The sequence below is a fragment of the Microchirus variegatus genome, assembly GCF_963457635.1.
Source record: "Microchirus variegatus genome assembly, chromosome: 8".
NCBI lineage: Eukaryota > Metazoa > Chordata > Actinopteri > Pleuronectiformes > Soleidae > Microchirus > Microchirus variegatus.
In genome coordinates this window covers 20392062-20408218 of record NC_139809.1, presented here as the reverse complement: position 1 = coordinate 20408218, position 16157 = coordinate 20392062, and the positions used below count along the sequence as shown (strand labels likewise).

At 39.6% G+C, this 16157-nt stretch overlaps 1 protein-coding gene across 1 annotated transcript in view; it reads left to right on the top strand.

Annotated features, from left to right (window-relative positions):
* The window catches only part of hgfb (hepatocyte growth factor b), a 35773-nt gene extending 28913 nt beyond the window's left edge, over nt 1-6860 (top strand). The window contains exons 14-18 of the mRNA XM_083894065.1: nt 486-560; nt 731-880; nt 985-1091; nt 2333-2475; nt 5483-6860. Coding sequence (XP_083750191.1) covers nt 486-560; nt 731-880; nt 985-1091; nt 2333-2475; nt 5483-5662 — 655 coding nt within the window. The 3' untranslated portion in view covers nt 5663-6860. The remainder of the gene's footprint in view (nt 1-485; nt 561-730; nt 881-984; nt 1092-2332; nt 2476-5482) is intronic.
* Nucleotides 6861-16157: the final 9297 nt, after the last annotated feature.

Sequence of the window (16157 nt, the reverse complement as noted above, 5' to 3'; positions counted from 1 at the left end):
TCATTTCAACTAACCAAAGTTGGGTTTTCAGTTGTTGCATTCGGGGCAAAAGAAACGTTGGGGATTCAATATCGCTGCTGTGAGAACAGCGTTCCAAATTCAGGAAGGAGGGGGTATTGCTTGTCATGATTGAAGGGGATTTCCTGTGCACAGCTGTATAGTAAAGATCATCTATTTGCTTCTGTCGGCAGCCTATTAACTGTCCTGCTGTTTTCACAACCCATCAGCTTGTTCCTGTAAACTGAAGACTTGTGTCCTTTACCAGAGATATTAAAAAGAAGGATGCTCTCTTTCAAACTGATCACACTGTATTTCTCCCCCAAGATTTCAACTGACTCTAAACCACTTTGATTTCCAAATTATAAATCAGTCTGGCTTTCTTGCTAAGAAAAACATTGATATGTGTTCCCACTTTACAATAAACAGTCTGATCGCACGGTTTTTGGGTCTTTGAATTTGTAATTTGTTTTCGTTGCTGTTTCCAGGTCAGTGCACTGGTGTGGAGGTTCACTAATACGAGAGGGATGGGTTCTAACTGACAGACAGTGCTTCTCCTCCTGGTAATGATACAGATTTATCATGTTATATAGATATTTTTACAGTGTGTGCAATGTTTTTCTCTTATACCATTTATTTAATAAATAAAAATGTATATAAGTAGTAAGCAGTAAATAAGCATGAATGTGGAATAATTTTTTAAGTATTAACTCTGTGTCGTCTGCCTCTCCAGCGTTCCGGACCTCAGTGAGTATCGCGTGTGGCTCGGAGTCTCCGATGTTCAAGAGGGAACTCTCGAGTGGTCCAACAGACAGGAAGTCAGCATTGCTCATGTGATATGTGGCCCTGAGGGCTCGAGTTTAGCCCTCATAAGGCTGTCTAAGTGAGTGCTTGGAAAAAATGATTTGCAAAGATACCGTATATTCATGTGTAGATATGTGATGTTATTCTTAATCATATCCTCTTTGTTCTATCAACTATGTCCAGGCCGGCACTTCCTGCAGACAATGTCCATACGATTCAGCTGCCTCTGGCTGGTTGCTCCATCCCAGAAGGAACCATATGTAAAACGTATGGATGGGGTGAAACCAAAGGTGTTATATGTTATGTTATATTATATTAACTGCAGCTGATTTTTACATACACTATTGTCCAGGTCTCGGGGGTTTTCCATATATTGCATATTTCCTGCAGCAGTCCTGATTTATATATTTTGTATCTCTTATGTAGAAGACATTGTCACATGATCCTATCTTATTACATCAGGCCATATGTGTCTGACTTGTGTATGTATTGCTCACTGGGTGTCTTGATGTACAGACAGTTGTATGGAAGACTGATATTTTGAAATGTGCAATAATATTGTCTGTAAACCACTCACATTTCCTGCCATGCCTTAGATATGTACTAGGGATGGGAATCAATATTGGTCAGTATGGGTATCAGTCTGATACTGGTCTTAATCACTGGATAGGATATCAGACAGATAAAAATGTAAACCCCCAATACAATCCAAAAATCCTATATATCATGTCTCACTATGCACAGACTGTAAAAATGTAAATACAAATTAGCAATAGCATTTTAGCTGAGACATGTCTGAGCTGTTTATTTCTTCATAGTTCATAAATGGTCTTAAATGACTGTATCGGTATCGGTTTTGAGTTTGTGATATCAGTAATTGATACCATTGCGCAATGAATCGCCATTTCTTTCAGCTTCCTTACCCATGTGTGTATAACCTTGAGTGGGATATTGCTTCTATACAACAGTTCTACAGATGCTATATGTTTTTATGATTATTATTATTATTTTAAAATTAGTTATGTTACTCCACCAACACAAGTAGTTCTTCATCTGGACAAACTTGACTGTTGCTTAGCAACACAAACATATTCCCGCATGACACATTATAAGTCATTGTGCTCTTTGTGTTTATAAATGATGCTGATCATTCCCCTTGTCCTCCCCTGACAACCATTCATTCATTAATTTATTTTTACTGCTTTATCCTCCTATTATGAGGGTCACTGGGGGCTTGAGCCAATCCCTGTTGTCCAACCTGGACATGCCGCTAGCTCTGAGTGACTTACCATTAGGCAACAATGCTAGCACACCAAGTGGCCACAACCTTCATTGAACTAAAATGTTATTTATGGGAAAAATATGAATCTTTTAAGCGTCCTCTGACAGTATATTTAATGATTATAAAAACCTGTGAAGCAGATATGATGGTTAAATATCAGCACTTACGGAATGCCTCCTTTCCAGTCACATTACTTGGTCTGAATTAACTATGTATGTATAATAAAAATGCAACCTGTAACTCTTTCAGGCACTGGCCATGATGACCTGCTGAAGGCAGTCAACCTGCCCATCGTCTCTAACGAGAAGTGCAGACAAATGCACAGAGGAAACTTCCACATCACCAACACCAAGATATGTGCAGGAGGCAAGAGGAATGAGGGAGTGTGTGAGGTAAACAGTCACTTTTTCATACAGTTCACTTTATTTCAGACACGTACACTAAAAGTATATGCATGTAATGAGGAATACATAGATAAAAATCAGTGACTGAGCACAGAACTCTGCCAAGGCTAAAACACTTAGGGCCTGATTTACTAAAGCTTTGCACATGCAGAAACGTGCGCAAACTGGATTGCACACTCAAATTTGCATTGATGCTGAACCACTAACAGTCTAAATCCATTTAGCGGTCTTGCCTTAATGCATATGCAATGTGGGGCGTTTACACGCAATTTGAGAGGAGAAAATGTAAATATGTTATTTTAGCATGGGCAAAGTGATTTATGAAACCTGAATCTGATTGTGGTGCTTATTTTTGCATCTATAATTAGCACGTTTGAACGGCACAGCCGTGTGCACAAATGGCTGCGGTTACGCACATACTTCTGCACCCCGCTGAAACATAATCCTCTGAGAAATCCATAAACAAAAATTCTCTTTGTGTATTATTATTATTATTATTTGGTATACATGAATACATTAAATCCATATCCATAGGAGAAATGCGCGTTTGTACTGGTATGGGCTTACCTTGGTCTGCAGTTTGTGGTTTAAGGAGGGGTCGTACCTATGTTCCCCGGGTCCTATGTTCATAGAAAAAAAAAATATATATATATATATATATATATATATATAAATGAATATTCCCCGTTTTTCCTTAACGGGTCCAGCTCCAACCTGGTCTACTCTGGGTGCACAGTGCAGCGCACACGTCACCAAAACCTCACAGGCAGGTTTCCACAGTTCCAGTTATTTATTTATTTATCAATAAATAATCACAACAATCACCATTTAATGTAACTATCTGAATCGGCACATAGATTTATATCTATATCGATTGTGTCACATCTGATCAGATCAAAGGCTGTTGGCACACGTAATGGAAACTCGGCCTGACTGAATGAACACAGATGAAAACAGGGACTGGGACTAAAAAGCAGCCGCATCGCAGCTGCCGTTGTGATGATCCGCTTTATTTATCTATTTATTTATTTACTTATTGACAAAAAGTGTTGAGGACATATAACACATGTATTTAAAGTAGACCTATGCGTAATCTTGAGAGAAACAGCAGAGTGCTCCCTCCCTCCCTTTTTTACGGCAACCATCCATAGTCCATAGTTTTCTTTGTTTGATATGTCAGGTAATGATGGAGCTGTCCATCATACCGACGCAGAACAGCAGGGAACATAGATACGGCCTTTTCAACGATGTCATATCCCTCGATCCCAGTTATCTGCTCATCGCAGAACGTCAGCTGTACCCGCCGATCAGTGGCTTCAAATTCCATTTTGCGCTTCTGATGAGTCTGCGCTTTCTCCATGCACAACCCTTGACTAGTGCAAAATACTCATTTAAATAGGGAGGTCTTGTAGTCAATTGCAGCGGCAATCTAAGTAGGTCAACCCCGCAAAACGCAAACCAGCAGCAGGTGCAATGTTCAAGCTTTCGCACACGATGTAGCACTTTCTGTTTGGGATCTTAGTAAAATCAGGCCCTTAGTCCTCTGTGTTTTTTCATACCAACACCTGAAGTGGATCTATATAGAACTTTACCTGCTTATAGCTACTACCATCCTACATAAGCTTGATCAAATTCATCCTGATAATCGATTAATCTGTCAATTATTTTCTCAATTAATCAAGTGCCTGTTTGGTCTGTTGAAAATTTTGAAAAATGTTGTCTAATGTCTTGTTTTGACCACAAACAAATTATTCAGTTGTAATGATTTTTTGTTTTGTTTTGTGACATCAACAGTGAGTAGATTCTTACCAAAATTTAATGGGAACATATTTGGGTGGTCACCAACCATCACAAAAAATGTTTTCAAAAAAGTTTACAGATAAACCCACGTCGATGAAAACCTCACACAACAATGCGATAAACACTACAAGACCACAGTTATGATACTACATAGAGACATTTGTTCCAGTGTGTCCACGGACAAAAGTGTCACTTTGTGTAGGTTTAATGAATGAGATTATTGGTTACATTTTGGGAATCTGGTAAAGCCATACATTGATACATAAAGTACCTCAAAATAGCCTGAAAAGTGGTTCCTCAAGATTGTGAATGCAATTTCTTAAATGACTGATTTTTGTTGTACTGGTACTGCACCACATACGTTTCCAACACTAATGCACAGCAAAAAAAAAGCCTGACGTAATATGCCCAAAACTAAAGGGGCATAAAACAGACCAAAACTTGACAAAACCAGGCAGAAATGTAAGAAACCTTTACTTATCACAAGCAAATAAATTATGTCACAAAATCTTTTAAAAAATCTCTTAAAAAAAAAAATTTAAAATCAGTCTTTGCTCTTGATTAATCTGACTTTAGGAATGTATGCCATATAATTTTTTCTGTATATCCATGATTGTGAATATACATCTGTATATTGTGTTGATAAAACAACAGAAAACAGTTCTGCTTTAGAACCACTGCATCTGCACATGCCACCATGTTCCTAATTTGGTACTGGGGTACAGCTGTCATCCATAAACAATGCCTTTTCCCCCCAAAAAAAATGTGTATGTGATAAAATTCCACACTAGGATTCCTTTGGTGCATTCACCCCTTGTTGCTAAACAAGAACACGCTTTTAACCCTTTGGTTTGGTTTAAGTGTGAATTTATGAAGATATTAGTGCCTTGGCTTCATATAGCACTTTGAAAGCTTGATCTAAATCTCAAACAAATGTTCTCTGAATCCTCAGGCTTAGTCTTCGCTCTGTGTATAAATAGAGCAGCTGGAGAATGTTCCACACAATTTCATCAGCTATTAAAGCTTTAGTCTCGTGGTTTCTGTGTTTGGCAGAGAGTTGTCCATGTCCACAAAATACTGGTGTAACTGAGCACTTTCATTTAACCCTGTCAATATATATATATATATATATATTTATGGCAGCCATTTTGGAACCACTGAGGTAGAAAATGTGTACTGTCTGTTTCTTTTGCAGAGGGATTACGGTGGCCCCCTCGTGTGTCAGGATGGCGAGATCAGGGTCATCGTTGGAGTGAGCGTCCATGGCAGAAGCTGTGCTCGGGCCAACCAGCCTGGCATCTTCATCAACGTCCCCTTCTACACGCAGTGGATCTACAAGGTCTTCAGATATTACCCCAACCCTGACAGTGTTTAACTGTCTTCTCTACAGAGAACAGAAACAGACAAAAATCATGCCTTCTTCTGTCAAACCCAGTGGTGCACTCAAGACAGTTTATCACCCAATAAGAAACTGATCAAAGGATAGATGCATGCAAGTGGATGTTATGTAGCTTACCACATGTGATTAAGAAAAGGTGATGCTATTCAGATTTTAGAATTGGTGAATTTAAAAAGAAGTGGGACACAAAACATTTGGTTTTCATGCATTTTTTTTTTTTCATCACAATTGCTTCACCATTTTCTTTCAAATTCACCCTGAGTGGCATGTGTGCGTGTGGATACTCCTTGATTCCTGGCATTACTTGAAATGTTTTCAAACACCAAAGTGCAGTGTGGTTCAGTTTTAGAAAACCATCCAATGGTCGGGGCAACATGAAGGGCACTCCCAGCAAGCTCCACGCACCTGCAAGGAGCTTAGATAAAGTGGCTCTTACTGTACATAGTATTTTAATGAGTGTGTTTGTGACACTCTTTGGGTTGGATTTGGGTCTTATAGATCTATGATGAGAGGAAAAATGAATGTCGTTATGCCGATTAATGATGTACAGTGTGTTATCTGCATTCCAGCCTCCATATTGTCAGCTGTATGATACAGTATAAACTCAATTTTCAGTATTGTAATGTTATCAATATACCACTAACTGTATATTTAAGAATGCATCCCGTGTAGATAAAGGAATGTAAGGCTAGTCAAGCCTATATACAAATAAAGGTGGACAATGTAAGATTGTTGTGAACACTTTCCATATTTTGTTTGCATAAATCTGTTTTAATTCTTCAGGAGTGTGTGTCTTAGAGGGTGTGTGTGTGCTTGTTTGAGCCAGAGCTGAGTGAATTACCCCCACCCCCCACACACACACACACACACACACACACACACACACACACACACACACACACACACACACACACACACACACACACACACACACACACACAGGCCTTGGCAGATCTCCAACTTCAATCCACTCTGAATATTAGCATCACACACATTCTGTCACTTTAAAGTTTGCTGTGGGAAAGAAAGGGAGGGTCATTGTGACTGCGAGACTACAGAAAGGGCCTGGAATCAAATTAACACGCCTCTTTTACCACTGTAAATATGGAGATCACGCTGCGTTATAACCACATTATGTCTGTGTAAGAATGAGTTTTGTTTGTGCACTGAAGGAAGCTGCAAGCTGCTATATTCCACAGGATCTACAGTATTATTGTCCTCTGTGTGTACATTCACTTTCCCAGTACTATCCACATATTTTTTAAACACCTATGCTAAATGTATTTGAAATGCATTATGTCTGTGACTATATTAAATGTCCTTTAAAAAAAAAAAAATTGTTTTGTGTCACATTTTAAATGCCACATTTGTTTCACTTTTGCTGTACAATTGTGCCAAGGCTGTTTTGCTTCCCCACCAGAAGATGGCACCACAGTAGCACAATGTCTGTAAAGATGCCTTTGCTAATCTGACTAATACCTCTGTCGCTTTCACATAAACACACACATTTTGCTCATACAGTGTCAATTGTTGAGAGACACTGAGCCTGTGCTTGTGTGTAGGTTACAGAATACAAGACAGCAAAGACTGAGAGATGGATATTAAATGCTGAATCCATTGATGGTGTATTAAGGAAGTCATAGCGCAAGCAGAAAATACATGAGGATGGAAAATTTCCTAATCGCTATGCACCATGTGTGTTGACGCACATATAAACACGCTCCCTCTCTCTCACGCACGCACACACTTAACCTCATTTTAAATGTTAGGCCTAAACTTCACCAGTTCATCAGAAATGAGGTTCTACCTCATTAGGGACCAGGTTTTGGACGACTGGTTCTGACAAGGTCTGTGTTTTTTTGCCAGAAAAGGTCCGAAGAGATGAAAAATACAAGTATACACATAATATACATGTTGAGTGTGAGCTGTTCACTCCGACTCAGTGCACCATGGGATGTACAGCATACACAAGTCTAATATAGACACAAGCCACACTGTCTATATCCAGACAGTGTGGCTTGTGTCAGGGTTGTTCACGCTGGTGGGAAAGCACTTGCACTGTGTGTGTGTGTGTGTGTGTGCATGTATGAGAACGAGAGATACTCCAAAAGATCTGTCTTGCTTTCATAATTCATCAAAGCAGCTTGTTTGCAAATTATTTTGGGAAAACTCCTTTAAGATGGATCGTAATATTTTCAAAGGCTCCTAAATTAAAGCAATATGTAGTAGTAATAATACTACTAATAATATTTACATTTACAAAGATATAAGAGAACTAAAGCAGCAAATGAAGACGAAATGAGGAAACTCTTTCCTATCCGTAGATCTAAACACTTGCAATGAGGATCCACTACACTGATTGATTAACAAAGTACATGCTAAAATGACAAGGAAAAAGGAATAAATGTTAACTTAAAGGTACAAAAAATCACATTGATAAGGCTCAGCAAAAAGCCACCATGAAGAAGTAGGTCTTATTTTTTTGCTTTTAAAATGTTTTCATATTCTTTGGTCATCAGGACAGTTGTTCCGTAAACCGGGACCACAATTTTGAGCTGTGGGTTTTTGTTGTGGTTTGGGGGTAATTTGTAATTTTCTTTGGTGAGCCACATATCTTGGGATTTGCATTTCCCAGGTCATTTGCTCTCTCTTGCTTAATTACTCCCTTATTGTTCTGCACAGAATCTCAAGTCAACGGCAGACAGTGGACAGTGTTAGTGATAGTGATGGTGATAGTTTGTTCTGTGTAGGTCTAGTCAATGCAAGCAATGCAGGGCAAGTAACAGTAGGTGGTGTCATAACAAATTTACCTATATATGTCAACTTACCTTTCTTGCATTTTTACACTTTTCTTTTGTAATCTTAAATTGCTCCTAATAAGCATATGGCACTCTTAAACGTAGGATAAACCCACCAGGTTTTGAAACTCACCATTATTTAATTCTCATATTATTATGATAAAAGTATGACCAATTAAAATATTCGGACCGAATAAAATAATTGGCCGAGCTACCTGTCTGTCTTCTGTCGCGCGCCTCGACTCTGTCATCTGTCGCCCGCCTCGCCGATCGCTGTCACAGCTTGCGAGTCGTGCATCTCTGACAGAGAAGTGTTACCAATATGCCAACTTTGTCGCTAAATCTGCCTTTTTGTGGTGTTTGGAGACTCTCATGTGGAAGCATGTATCACTCTGCAGTTACTAAGCTCAATAAGCAGGGTGCGTTGCCGGGATCACCTCCCAAAGCATGGACACCTCCGCAGTCCCAGCCTACAGTCAGAGCAGCGAGGACAACCTCTGCACTCTGCCTCCAGGCTGCTAATGAATCACGCATGCGCATGGCTGCTGCCGTTCCGCCACGGAGGTTGGGACTTTGAGGGAGGCGGAGGTGTTCATGTTCAAGTGCTGTGAGACATGCAAGAAAGTTAAGTATAGCTTTAACTTCCTTCTCGTACAAAATCCAAGCACTTTTAATGACCCATGTCTGTTTTTGAGCACCCTTTCAAGGGCAGGGCCCACGGTTGGTGTAGTGGTTAGCACTCTTGCCTTTGCAGCAAGAAGACCCGGGTTCCTGGGTTCGAGCCCCGTTTGAAACAACTTCGGAACAAGGGCCTTTCTGCAAGGAGTTTGCATGTTCTCCCTGTGTGTGCGTTCTCCGGCTTCCTCCCACGGTCCAAAAGCATGCGATATGGGGATAAGGTGAATTGGTCACTCTAAATTGACCGTAGGTGTGAGAGTGTGAGTGAATGGTTGTTTGTCTCTATATGTGGCCCTGCGATGGACTGGTGAACTGTCCAGGGTGTACCCCACCTATCGCCCTATGTCAGCTGAGATAGGCACAGCACCCCCTGCGACCCTCTGGTGGAGGATAAAGCGGTAGATCGATGGATGGATGGATACTTTCAAGGATTTTAAGGACCCGTGGGAATCCTGTAGTAGGCTTCTTAGCCCAAATAACAGAATAATGAAATGAACAAAGAATTTTGGACTGTGGGATGGAGCCTGAAACCCAGAGAGAAACCAAACACACACGAGTATCTTTTTTTTTACACTACATCCAAGTTGTCACAGTACAGTGACAATCAATGATTTTTCTTTTTACAGAGATGATGGAGAAGTTCCATCTCGGTGAGCAATAAAACAATAGGTTCATGTCCATTCTCCACAGAGAATTGTCCCATGTCCACCCCATTCTTGAAAAGACGACATCTCAAGAGAGGGAATGTCTTCAAATGTGGCACAAGCATTTATTTGGACACTAGGATGAATTGTTTAGATTTTGAGGGTGAACACCAAGGTCACCTCATAAAACCTGTGCATGTATTACCTGAAACCTTAGAGAGAATCCTTCAGAATTTGGCCCAAATGTTCAGTTAGACTCGCATAAAGGTCAAATTATGTTTTTGATATTTTAACTGTTTGAACTGTCAAAAAAAAAAGAAGAAAAAAACTGAAAGAGCAGAGGCATACAGCTGCTGGGTGGTAATTCTTAACATGTATGTATAGCTCATATGTCTACTCTACTCTACAGTAGAGGAGAACTCACAAGGCTGCCAATCAAATAATAAGCATGTATTAGAAATTTGATTTGATTGATGAAGTTGTGTTGCATGTATTTTAAAGCACAGACACACATGCACACACAATGCATTTTTAATGTCATGTAAACTTACTTATTTATGCAAAAATGTATTATAAGAACATAAAATAAGCAACATTTATGGGAAATTGTTGCTATGTTTTGCCTATAATGAAAAATAAACTTGGCAAGTGAGTTTTGTATGTGAAAGATCCAACATTGATTAGACTTGCTGTTTTTTTATTTATTTATGTTTTAAATCAATTTAAGAATATTTCTTTATATTTCAAATAGGGCTCTTTTTGCAGTGTCAACTGTGGCATTAAAGCGGCCATAGAACGGAAGTTCCAATTAACGCCATTTTATAGGTGTGTATCTGCGCCATTACCTCGTTTATGAAGCCCTGAAGTTTCGCTGTGTTGGATTGTAATCTCGGGCTCAGCGAGATCTCCGAAAACCTGCTCTGGTTACGGAAACAGCATTTCTCCTGAACAGCAGATCCTCCTGGTCCGGGCTCTCGTCCAGGCACATCAGGTTGCGTACATTGAACCGCAGAAGAAGAAGAGCGTCTGTTTTGGAGGTGTCGCACCTTCCGACTCTGTGTCCTACTCCGGGTCAAAGTCGTAAAAAGGCCAATCACAACACAGTCTGTCTTCTGGGGGTGAGATTTCAGTGTGAAACGGCGCGTCTGACGAGAGCTTCAGTGAGGAGAGATTTCTATCGGCTCGTTTACAGCAACTAGGAGGTTTTTGACCATAAAAACAAGTTAATGTATGTAAGTAGACCTCCATAACTAACATATATGTGCGATAGGACCACTCTATGGCCGCTTTAAATTTTTTTTTTTATTATTTTCATGGAAATTCTTGAGTGAGCCACAAACATTACATTATGTCTGAGTAAAAGAAATGACAGCGAGGGATTGAAAGTGTTTGAAAGAGTGAGAGGAAAAATGAGAGACTGTTTATTTCAGGCAAAGGCTTTTATAAGCCACAGGACTCCCATTACAGATCACTGAGATTCTGTCTAAGTTAAGAATATCTTCTATAATTTTATTGGCTTCTCTTTGTAATGTCATTAAACCTCTTTTAGGCACTTAATCTCCTCCCCTGTGGACTCTTCAATTTTACAACCATTGTGTGTAAATGTATACGTGTCATAGGGTTACAAAAGTCAAGGCAGAAGGTATAGTGTAAGTAAGATAATACAGACCCTTTTCTGGAAGTGTGTTGATTTTTTTTCCTGCAACTCGACACACCATTCCTCCCTTATTCAGTTTACCATCAATTTGATTCTCATTTTTCATGAAGCGTTCAGTTAATAAAAATCACCAGACAGTAACAAAGTGAACCGGGAAAGTGCATACCTTATTGTAGACTTCCAGAATTAGAGCAGAAGTTTGACATTATGCCAGGCTGCCAGACTGTGTCTTATGAGATCATTACAAATCACGCTTTTTGCAAGACTGCAATGACATTCATTGAAGTTGGCATCCAAAATGTAATCGTACGTCATAGCAGCACTCATACTGTGAGACGGCCATCCTAAATTTATGACACTGATGAGTATATCCAACCTCTATCTGTACATAAGACCATGACCATCATTAAGCTAGAAATAATCTGGATATGCTTAAAAATCCAGGCCTATTAACTTTCTCTTAGTCTTTGATGGCAAACTTGAACATTTTAAGTGAACATATAGCCTATTCTTGAAAATCGTTCACATTCATTGTCTTAATTTATATCTATTTTTATTTCATTCTTTACTTACTTGTGACTAGGGAGACACGTAAATATAAGCATCATGAGGGGATAGAAGTGGATCATTGCTACATCCCTATTTGCATAGCCTCCACTAAATTCTAGAATTTTTAGTAGTGCCATTGCCAAACAGCAAAAAGACCAGGGTCTGCGACCTGGTCAGACTGAGGGCTCTTCTGTATCTGTACATTACATGTTCTCCCAGGGAGTTTTCCCCGGGGACTAGGGTTTCCTCCCAGAGTGCAAAACAGAGTTTTTACCATGTGTTGTGAATGGTTGTTTGTCTCTGTGTGTATTGGCCCCTGCAATGGACTGGCAACCTGTACAGGATGTACCCCACCTTTCACCCTAGGTGGGATTGGCATCAGTGACCCGTGACCCTAATGTGGAGGATAAAGCAGGATATAGACAGTGAGCGTATGAAAACTCTTGGTAACTTCTGCAGACACCGATTGTCGAAACATCTCTGCATCTTTGGCAGACACCTTATCAGAAAAACCTGAGCTGGCTTATTGAAAACCAGGAAGAGACATAATGTGCATAATACAGTCTACTGTCACCATGCTCAGCAGCCATTTTTACATGAGACACAGTAGAAGAATCACAGAAGTCAGCATGGTAATTTTCAAACTAGCTTCTTCAGTGAAGGAGTTCATGCTGCTTCACTGACTAATATGAACTGATTCATTTATAATGTAATTACTATCACCTGTGCTCACCTGTGCTTTTGTCTGCTGAAACATTCCACAATGGCTCCAGTGGAACACTGCCAAATTCTAAATATTCTATTTATTTCTTACCCATTTTGTCTGTCCTTTTCTTTATTTTTCTTTGCTTCCCTGCCCCTTTGGTCTCCACACACCGGCTCACCATCGGTAATAGCAATCAGGAACACCTGGATGTCTTCCAAACCCAGATTAAGAAACCTGCTCCTGCTGCCAGTCCCTGCCAGATTGTAGGTACAGCTCCAGCTCACATTAAACAATTTGCCAGCACTTTATTATACATTCTGTCTGAAGGAATACACAAACTAAAAGCCTGGAAAGTCAACCTGGGAGCTTCACTGAGATAAAGACTATCATTAAAGATATTTGAAATCACTTTACCTGCGACTGATGTGACAACAGCTGCATCTGAACCTCTCACAGTGTGCCATATGGATGCACAGTTTAGTCACCTCAACCAGAGAAATAGTGACCATTGTTTCAAATCTGTCATCTTTGGTCTGTGATTCAAAATGTATGTCTGCATTAGACCAGAATGGTATATTTACAGTAAATATTGGTATAGCACAGCCAAGTGGCAACTGCAGACGCGCAGCTTGTGAATAGGCAAGGCGAGCCGATAGGGGGCCCCCGACACTCTGAGCCTGAGGGCTGCTAACATTAGTGTCAGAACGCTAGCTGACGCTAACGCTAACTAGTAGAAGCAGTGATTAAAAGGTGTTCATGAGGAATTGCCTGATGTGGGTTTAGTACCCCCAAGAAAACTATTTAACTTCTGTACGTTATATTTTGTTTATAAGTTTATAATGTGAGCTATTTACATTGTAATGTATATATTTTTTAACTAAGTTGATATAGTATTTTAAAAGCTATTTACAGTATTTTATTGTTATTTCCTTTTTTACATACTTTATTTATTTTTAAAATTACAAGGTTTTTTCCATGTTATTTAATTCATTTCGAATAAAAAACCTGTTTGAATTCATACTTTTTTCTTTGGTGTCAGATTATTTATAACATAAAGGTAATGAACACTGGTCGGAAGGGCCCCCTGGGAATTTTTGCTTAGGGCCCCAACAGACTCTAGCATCTGGGCAACTGGTAATGATGTCACATACGAATCTACACTCCCATTTTGAAACCTTGATATTGGTGATTTAATTGGGCAGCGCCATGATAACTAGCAGTCAGCGCTCACGATCACACTGGTGTCCACTGTACTTTATTGTCAGTATGGGAACATAATGTACTAAATTGATATCATAGTCTATTAAAGACGACTCGAAACTTTATCTATCTAATCAGGAACATTTTAGTGTTGTGTACAGTGCATACTGTACATACATATTTCTTTATTCAAAGCTATTTGCTCTTTTTTATAATGCTTATTTCTAGCTGCGCCTTTTTTGTATCCAATTATTTTAATGTTTGTATAATACACTATTACAGTCACATAAGTGACAAAACACAGATGGAAAACGACAATACAAATACATTTTTTGGTTTCATGCCTACCTCCGCCCATGTCCTCACTTCCCCTCTGCCCCATCCAATCTCTGAAAAGTCACGACTGGTAAATATACAGAGTGCATGTGGTTTTTCAATGAAGCTGTCGATAACTTAACACGGATATATATAAGTAGACAGTAAGTGAAGGTTCATACACCATCCTATGGTGGCGCACTGCATAATACATCACATAATAATAAAAAAAGAGATCTTTGTCTCATAATTACAAGATCTTTATCTTTCTCATAATTACTAGATCTTTATGTCATAATAATGAGATAATTATGTTGTAATTACGAGATCTTTATCAGATATTCAGAGGTGAAAATGCATATACGCGCGGCTGCTTTGCGAGGGAGCGTGCACTGCATATAAACGTTTCATTAATGTTAATATATTTGTTTCAATCATTGAATGAAGCCAGTCATATTTGGACAAGAGTCGGTACCTTGTTTGTTGAAAGCACCCCAGACGTGTGCGTCATTGATATCATGCGTATTCATATCTTGCAATTACCAGATAACCAGATTTTTTTTATTATTATGTGAATGCAATGCGCCACCGTCCCATCCAATATTTTTTGGGATTTACGATTGTGAAGCAAACTGAAATAAATAAAGCAGGGATTGGAAAAGGCAGCATTTTTAACAATGCACACAGAGTTGAGGTCGTGGAGCTCAGATAATTTAGTCTCCCAAAAACCTTGCCCGCGGTTCAATCTGCGGCTTTTTGTGACACCTCAAGGTCTGGATCGATGGTTGTGTTAAATCAGTCCCCCTGTCAGAGGCTGTGTTGATATTAATCATTAGTTATTCAATCTGGAGCCCAGGAGTGGTACGACAGACTGAGAGACAGACTGCCACGCAGGCGGCACAGCGGGGTGAATCATCAGAGGTGTGTGACAGGCTGGGGGACATTAAACGGCATCGTCTGAAAGATCACTAAATCCCAAACGTGACAACTGATTTCCCAAAGACTTTCCATGTGGAAGACTTGATGCATTTTTGATTTGATGGTGATGAGATTCAGCCTGAATGCTTCACACTGTTGAAAACTAATTTTTGCACTTGCATACTTGACTTGTTTGGATTTTCTTGTGGGCAAAGCATGGTGATGCAGTGGTTAGGATTGGTGTCTCACAGCAAAATCGTTACCAGTTTAAATCCTTTTCTTTTGATCTCCCCATGTTCCGTGACATGGCAAATGTTGAAGCTGTGAAAAAACGACTGATCACTGAAATGGGACCCTAATGGCTTACTTCCTAGGACACCGGAGGGCAAAAATACAGAGAGACAGTAGGAGTATTTTCTTTTGTTTATTTATTGGCACAACTTCCTTAGTACATTTCAAATTGAAAAATGTAAACAGTATTCCTGAGTTACTGTCACAAGGACGCAGATCTGTTAGTGCTTTGTTGTTGAGTTAGTGTTTTAGTTTGTTTTAAGTCACATTTTTAGTTCATGTCATGTTTTGGTGTTGGTTTAGGTTCACTTCCCGTTTTATTTTGGTAAACACTCACGCTTCCTGTTGCGCTGGCAATGCATCCACCTTGACACACCTTCCCTTAATTCCCTCATGCACTGCACCTGGTGATCCTCAGTAATCACACACACCTGCCCTTGATTTCCTCTCCCCTTTATAATGTCCTCACTTCCCTCAGTCAGTGTCAGTGCGTCGTTTATGCTACACGGAGAAATCATTCTTCCAAGTCTGATCGCAAGTATTTTTGAACGCTCAAGTGAGAAAAAGTTTTGTTATTTTTGTTACGAACCAGTTCATCGTTTTCATGGTTTGTTATTTCATTTTGTCAGAGGAGCAATAAAGCCTAACCGTCATTCATTCATCCCGATTCCCCTCTCTTGCATTTTTTGGATCCTAGCATTGCTACACCTTCCTA